The sequence below is a fragment of the Chiloscyllium plagiosum genome, unplaced genomic scaffold, assembly GCF_037043375.1.
Source record: "Chiloscyllium plagiosum isolate Xiang-an unplaced genomic scaffold, Cpla_swu_hap1 HiC_scaffold_20, whole genome shotgun sequence".
Lineage (NCBI taxonomy): Eukaryota > Metazoa > Chordata > Chondrichthyes > Orectolobiformes > Hemiscylliidae > Chiloscyllium > Chiloscyllium plagiosum.
In genome coordinates, this window is record NW_028270158.1 from 49,225,231 (window position 1) to 49,233,282 (window position 8,052).

Consider the following 8,052-nt stretch of genomic DNA (forward strand, 5'->3'; position numbering starts at 1 on the left):
GTGTCTAATTTGGAATTGTTCCTTCAGTGTGATTAGGAGAAAAAACCTTCTAGTTATCTCAAGTTTACATGGAGATCATAGGTTTGAAAGGTGCAGCTGATGGAGGCTTGATCAGCTTTGTGTAGTTGGGATAGTACATACTACCGTGACTTTTCATTCTTGTCTTCAGTGTGTGCTTTTCAAGTCTGGTCACCCATCTGATGCCATATTTAATTCTCTGGACTGCACAACATCTATAACCAAGCGTAAGATTAAAATCAAAGTACACAGTCTAGAATACTGCCTGCAAATAGTCATTTTTGAAAGTGGACATTGCAAACAACTACACCTTTTAAAAGGTTCAATTAAAATTTATTGGCACACGGGTTTTATTGACCACAAACAACAAAAGTAGGCAATAAGCTTTAGTGTACCATTTAATGTAGGCACACTAATCTTACCCATGGTAATTGGCAGTGCCATAGGTAATTTTCAGTGTGCCAGTCACTATACCCATCCAGTATACAACACGTGTTCCCAACTGCTGAACCAGGTTATTAGTAACCTATAAATACCAGTGACAGCAATTCCAAAAGTAAATTAATACAAAACTCTAGCTGGTAATTACATTAACTTTATACGTCACACATATTAGAAACCTAATTTTTTTTAGTTTTAACACCTGATCTCAATATTTTACAGGTTCTGCATTTTCCAGTTAAAGATTATGATCTCGAACACTTTAACTTGGAGGCAACCGAGCAATTTTAAAACTGAAACTGTAGTTTGTGATTTTAAATAAAGGCAAAAATATTAGAATCAAAATAATTTAAGGTTCAGATTTATAAACCCCAAAAACAAACTTTTAAATCTTCTAGTTGAAGTGGATTATCGTGCCAGGCCATTTAAGAGCTAGTTTCACAATTATAATTTAATATTACAATTTAAACACATACCTCACATTGTCACACACTCTTCCTGTGCCGCGGGAAAGGGTGGCAACGGTGGCTTTTATAAAAGCGAACTGTTCAACCCTGAACCTGAATAATACAATCAACAAGCTGCTTCTCAATAGTCAAAGTAATTGTATATACTCGGTTCGGGGCTTCAAAACCAGCCGATAAGCCCTTAATCTGAATAACACAGATAAGAAAGCGCTGCCTGAACGTTAACACAATGATATATGCTCGGTCCAGGGTCTCCTCACATCCTATCGCGAGATCCCGGAGTCTTTAAAAGACCTGCGCAGACAGCCTTCGGCCTTCTTTTTGAGAATTATCACGTAAGTAATGGCGGTTCGGAGTGTCCGCAATCGGTTAAATATCTCAGCCATCCTCTTCACAGCAGCTCCGGCAGAGACGGCCGGGTACCTACCTGATCCTTATAAAGTTGTTCATGCGGATATTGTCTTCATTTAACGTGAAAGGAGTTCATAATATGAGCAGGTTTGGGGTGGGGGTGGTGTGTGGTGTTCTAGTGGCTCCGCGGCCCGGCCCCATTTTCTCGGGTGGAGCCGGATTGTAGTGAGTGAATCCTTACGGTAAGGTTCACCTGTCTGGTCCGGAGTGGGATGAGGGTGGCGGGGGGGCTCTGCCATTGATGCTCGGCCACTCACATGGAGTCGGGCCCTGCAGCTTAACAACCCTGGGGCGCTGCAGGAGGCAGACCGTAACACACAGGAGCAGAAATCAGGCCATTCAGCCCATTGAGCCTGCTTCGCCATTCAGTCATGGCTGATAGATTTCTCAACTCTGTCCTCTTGCTTTCTCCCAGTGACCCTTGACACACATCTATCTCAGTCTTAAATGTACACACAATGACCTGGTCTCCACAGCTTTTAGTGGCAGTGAATTCCACAGATTCTCTGCTCCCTGGCTGAAGTTTCACCTTAACTCTGTTTAGGTGCTAGTCTCTCTGACCAATGGAAATATCTTCCCAACATCTACTCTATCCAGGCTATTCAGTATGTTTCAGTTAGATCCCTCCCTCCCCCATCCTTCTAAACCACCAAAGATCAAGCGACCTCAAAACGTTTCTCATGTGCGAAGCTTTTCATTGACTGAGACCATTCTTGTGAATGTCCTGTGAACACGCTCTAGGGCAAGTACATCCTTCCTGAGGTATGGCACCAAAACTCTGTACAATACTCTTGATGTGTAAGTGGTATTGGAGGGAATACCGCAGCCTGCAAGAGCATTAATTCTGGAACTGCAATCCTTCCTCTACAACATGTGTGAAAGATGATAAATTCAGTCAGGATCACGAATCCTAGATTAGAAACCCAGTCCAAGAATAGTGTCATCATGCCATTGGCTGCTGTTTGCCTGATCTGCTTTAACGTCTGTCGAAGAGTTCTGTTTTTCAGTAAGTAGAGACCATAAATAAAAAGATATCTTATACTCAGCAGAGTGGTAGTTTATAGATACATAAGAGTTGTAGGTTTCTCTGTTGGTGGTCTTGCCTCAGGGACTTGAATTCAGTATGTTCAGCACATCATGTGAGGTGCTCTTTTTCCCAGATGAGATTGAATTGAGGCCTTACAGCTTCCACAGTGAATTTCATGGCTTCACCCTGCAAAACAGTGGGTTGACCTTGCCCCTGTCTGGCCAATATTTATTCCTGAGGTTACCGTAAAGGACTACTGTCCTCAACCTCTCCTCGCCTGAGGTGTGGTGAACCTCTGGTTAAACCACCACTCTAATGAAGAACAGCTCTATTGTCTGGTAGGAGTATAGCGACTTTACCTTTATTTATCTCTTAACCAGCAGTGCAAGAGTTTGTACCGTCATTACCTCACCACTGGCTTTACAAATTGCTGCATTTCCTGATTAAAACTGACTAAAATTTAACTAGGTGAAAGTGAGGGCTGTAGGTGCTGGAAATCAGTCAAGGGTGTGGCACAGCAGGTCAGGCAGCATCCAAGGAGCAGGAAAATTGAAGTTTTGGGCAAAAGCTCTTCATCAGGAATGTCCCCGATGCTGGGCTTTTACCCGAAACGCGACTAAAATTTAACAAGTTTACTGGTAGTAATTTTGGAATGTTGTGAAAGGGAATGTATAAATTGCGGTGTTATCAATAAAAGCTGAGTGGAATGATCAGTGCAAAGCATGAATTCATTGAATCTTTGAATTTAAAAGCGGGAAGGTCATATTGCAGCTGTACAACGTGCTGTTGAGGCCACACCTGGAGTTCTGCATGCAGCTTTGGTCTCCTTAGTTGAGAAGGAATGTACTGGCACAAGAGGGGCTGTTGAGGAGGTTCACTAGGTTGATTCGGAGTTGAGGGGGTTGGCTTATGAAGAGAGACCAAGTCGACTGGGGTAATATTCATTGGAATTCAGAAAAATGAAGGGGAATCTTATCAGAAAATTACAGTGGGGGGAGTAGATAGGATAGAGGGCAGAGAAGATGTTTCCACTGGTGGGTGAAACTAGGACAAGAGGGCATAGCCTCAAAATTAGGGGGAGCGGATTTAAAACTGCATTGAGTAGGAAGTTCTTCACCCAGAGGCTTGTGAATCTGTGGCATTCCCTGTCCAGTGAAGTAGTTGACACTACTTCAGTAAATGTTTTTAAAGCTAAGATAGATTTTTGTTTTGAACAGTAAAGGAATTAAGGATTATGCTGAGAGGGCAGGAGAGGAGAGCTGAGGCCACAAAAATACAACCATGATCTTCCTGAATGGTGGAGCAGGCTTGAAGGGACAGATGGCGTACTCCTGCTCCTAGTTCTTATGTTCTTTGACCCTTGCACATTGGTTCCATTCCTCTGCAGCATTTCTATTTTCCCAGTGAAAATTAAGTTTTGGATCTGTTTTCACCACCCTTTCAGGGAGAACACATTTAGAGGAAATGAAGTTTCCAAGATTGAGATGGTCCAAAGAAAAGGTTATTTTCTTTGGCAAGATGATAGTCCTCCATTAACACAAAACATGACTGGCTGTAATTTACTCTAGTAAAGTTGGAAAAGAATGATTTAAATGTTATTGTGCAAGTGCAACTTTCCTTGATCCCTGTGCTATGGAAGCAGCACAACGTAATTTGAACAGCAACTGAGTCAGATATTAGGATTACTAAGTGCTTCCAAAAATGTGTGTATTGTGATGTAAGGTTTTGATTTTATATTCGTAGCAAATGGCGGACGACGCCGGTGGTAGAGGAGGCTTCCGCGGTGGCTTCGGCTCTGGTGGCCGTGGGCGGGGCCGAGGCCGCGGGCGGGGACGTGGCAGGGGTCGTGGTGCTCGTGGTGGAAAGGCTGAAGATAAGGAGGTAAGATGCACATTACCATTTCTTCTAATAGGTTTTGCATTATTAAAACCACAAAATGAATTATTTTGGCACAAGTCCTGATGCATGTTGCCTTTTCTCCCCCTTCCACAGTGGGTGCCTGTAACTAAACTTGGCCGTTTGGTAAAAGATATGAAAATCAAAAGTCTGGAAGAAATTTATCTCTTCTCCCTTCCTATCAAGGTAATATTGATGATTTAATTAGATTGAGTGGATCAATCAGCTTCTGTAATCTACTCAACAATAGACTTGTATACACATTTTCTGTATTGTAGGAATCTGAAATAATTGACTTCTTCCTGGGATCAGCCTTGAAGGACGAGGTTCTCAAGATCATGCCCGTACAAAAGCAAACCCGTGCTGGTCAACGCACAAGATTTAAGGTAAACTTTCTGTCTGGCTATGGACAGTTCCCATCACCTTTATTCTACGTGAATTTCCTTGACTTATATGGAGTTTTAATGTTATTCTTAAAACATTTTAGGCTTTTGTTGCAATTGGTGACTATAATGGACATGTTGGATTGGGCGTCAAATGCTCGAAGGAAGTGGCCACTGCAATTCGTGGAGCTATCATTCTGGCCAAGCTGTCAATCATTCCTGTAAGGAGGGGTTACTGGGGTAACAAAATTGGAAAACCCCACACTGTACCATGCAAGGCAAGTACAAATACAATTGAATAATTGGTTTCAGTTAAAGGAGATTTAATTTTAGTGCTGACTCTTAGAAAGAGTATTAACTACAGCCAGTACTGCACAATCATTTCGGCTGCATCAGCATATTGATGTGTACGAGTTACCCAATCATAGGAAGATTTACATGTCAGTGAAAGTACTGTTACGTTTGTGTGATATTTGGTTCTGCATTGATGGGAATTGCTTGAAGTTTGAACAGCCAGTCTTATACAGTGTCTTGTAGTTTAAGTCAGAGAAAGATTTTCATCACTTTTATTTGTGGAGAACTAATTTTATGATGTATTGACAACACACTGTAACAATACCTTAACGTTCCAGGTGACTGGGCGTTGTGGTTCAGTCTTGGTGCGTCTGATCCCTGCTCCACGTGGTACTGGTATTGTCTCAGCTCCAGTCCCCAAGAAACTACTACAGATGGCTGGTATTGACGATTGCTACACCTCTGCCAGAGGCTGCACGGCCACACTGGGCAACTTTGGTAAGTTAGGTTTCTACCTCCAGTGGACAGACAAAGGTTTTCACTTGGTGCTTTGGTTTTATAAATTTTCCAAAATACTGTTGAATTCTCTCAGCTCTGCTCAATTAACCTGATGGTGGTGTATTTGGCAAATTAAGAGAGAGAGAGAAAAATGGAGCACTGCACGGCAGGTAGACCTTCTGCGTAGTTTACCTGTTCCATTTGAAGCTCAACAGGTTTGGCAATTTCATTTTGTAAACTAAAAGATGTTGTCCTTCTCCTGTAATGTACTGTTTTGTTTGTCTACAGCTAAAGCAACATTTGATGCCATCTCAAAGACCTACAGCTATCTGACCCCGGATCTGTGGAAGGAGACTGTGTTTACCAAGGCCCCATACCAGGTTTGAAAGCTGAAATTAATTGTGTTTTCTTGGAACTATGATATGATTTAGAAATTTGGCACAATTTTTTGCTTTTATGTTATCTCAACTGTTACACCATATCATCTGTGTCTGGAGCTCTCAACCTTTTTGGCTTCTGAGGCACAATGTTTTCAGTCCTGTTATAGGGAAAAATCTCTACCCACCTCTGGTAACATAATTTTGAAGTTAGTTAGCCACTCAACTGTACTGGGCCAGATTTTCCAGTTAATGGCAATCTTAAAAGTTGCTACTCTGGCCCTTCCTTTACAAAAAGAGGGAGATTCTGAAAAGGGTTCCCTAACAAAAGAGCCGTACTTCCACTCTTGACATTCTATTCTGGCACAAAACTGTCAGAGAGAGGAAAACCACGGCCCCCTTTTCACAACAGAGAGCCATTTTGACAGCTTCTATTGAGAGTGAGTACTTAAGGTAATTGTGATCTTAAAAATGCTGGGAGGTTAGGGTCCCAGATGGATACGAGGGAATATGGTGACAGGATACTGGATGGGTCGGGTGCAAGCTTGGGTTAAACATATGATGCAAATCGAGCTCAGTCTGGAAAGCTGTTTAGTGGTGATTTTAAAGCTCATATTTAATTTTCTGGGCCGTCCAAATGGTGTCCTCATGAAGGTGTTGTGAGGGGTCTGGGATTTAAAAGTTGGTTAACTGTTTGGGGGAGGGCGTTGTTAACTGTATTAATTGTCTAACTTTTACTGAGTAACTACTTAGCTTAATTTCATTGGAACCCTCTGATGCCTTTGCTTTTTATGGAGACTTTCATCGGATTCCAGGCACCATTATTTTTCTAGTGTGAATCTTGTTACTGGAACTGGTTTTGAAAACACTCCAGTGGTTGCTTAGACCATTTCTGTATATGTAACCACCTCTAGTCCCATAAACTGTCTGAGATCTCTGCATTCCTGTAGATTTTCATTGCATCACTGCTGGTGAAAATAAGTGGCTTATGTTCTGAGCTCTAGAATAGTGTTTCCCATCTTGCTTGTGTTAACTGCCCCCACGTCCAAAAAAACTACACATAACCCTTTGGTTATCTGTACAGTGATTTTGTCAAAATTTGTGATGATGTGAGGGAAATGAGGTTGTTGATGCATTCATGATACTGTGTGCTGATTGGGAGAAAGATTTGTTTCACACAAACAAAACAATCTACTTAAACCTGTTGTGAATGTCTCAGAATGTATCGTCTGCAATCTTCTCTGCAAATTTCATTTCTGTGAATGGCCATTTTTGTCATTGTGCCACCACTTCTTGACTGCTGTGTGGCCACACCGGCATGCAGTTTGATAGAAATATTGATCATTTGTTGACTAATGTTTCAGTGAGCTGAACTGACCTGAAATATATTCACCTTCAGGAAAAAGTCTTTTTGTTTCTCCAACTTAAAAAACCTTGACAATAGAATTTAAAGTTTGCTTGATTTTCCATTATTTTAGAACCTCCTTCCCATTTTTTTGAGATCTGAATAAAGACTTCTCGGTAAGACTGGGTGTGCTGTGGCCAGTCTATTGCTCCAGCAGCTCCTGAATGAAAGTCCAAAGCCACTGAATGTCATGCTTCTGCCCATTCACTTTGGCTAGCTTCCAGCTGTGCTGAAGAGTCTAGACACTATTCTACTTCAGAAGCTTGTACTTGGAGCTTGTTCAATTAGTTCACTTTTTCTGATTGTTTATTTTGGTTGATGTTGTAAGGGGGTTAGATTTCCAGGTTGAGAATCTCTAACCTAGATTATTTAATATGCTACTGGCCTGTTACCCAATGTTTAAAGTATGCATTTTATATTTCAAAACTTGTTCTAAAGTTCTTTTTCCTTACTTCCTTTTAGGAATTCACTGATCATCTGGCCAAAACCCACACCCGTGTGTCTGTTCAAAGGTCCCAGTCAGCTGTTGCTCCAGCAACATAAAGCATTTATGCAAAGAATGAAATAAAAATCTGTTGCATAATCTTGTGTTTATTGTTTTGGGTTGGGATGGGATGCTGGTGAGGGGCTATTTTTGGATCCAGTGACCCTTTCTCAGAGGACGGATCACTAGACCTGGAATGTTAACTCTGATTTCTCTGCACAGATGCTGCCAGACGTGCTGAGTTTTTTCAGCCACTTGTATTTTTGTTGCTTTTCTAAACTGGTTGCTCGGTAGTGTTGCCCTTGAGTTAGTATTAAGAGAACTATTATAGAATCATAGCGCATGGAAATG

General features: G+C 41.6%; 1 protein-coding gene and 1 non-coding gene across 2 annotated transcripts; one reads left to right on the forward strand and one right to left on the reverse strand.

Annotated features, from left to right (window-relative positions):
- Positions 1–349: 349 nt before the first annotated feature.
- On the reverse strand, positions 350–480 carry LOC122560938 (small nucleolar RNA ACA64). Its single transcript, XR_006314854.1, has one exon. It is a non-coding gene; the product is annotated as a small nucleolar RNA ACA64 (small nucleolar RNA).
- A 682-nt stretch (positions 481–1,162) lies between these two features.
- Positions 1,163–7,800, forward strand: rps2 (ribosomal protein S2). Its single transcript, XM_043711322.2, has 8 exons — positions 1,163–1,261; positions 4,108–4,245; positions 4,357–4,446; positions 4,539–4,646; positions 4,748–4,921; positions 5,276–5,435; positions 5,724–5,815; positions 7,680–7,800. The coding sequence occupies exons 1-8, from the start codon at positions 1,163–1,165 to the stop codon at positions 7,758–7,760; spliced, it is 942 nt and encodes a 313-aa protein (XP_043567257.2). The 3' UTR covers positions 7,761–7,800.
- Positions 7,801–8,052: the final 252 nt, after the last annotated feature.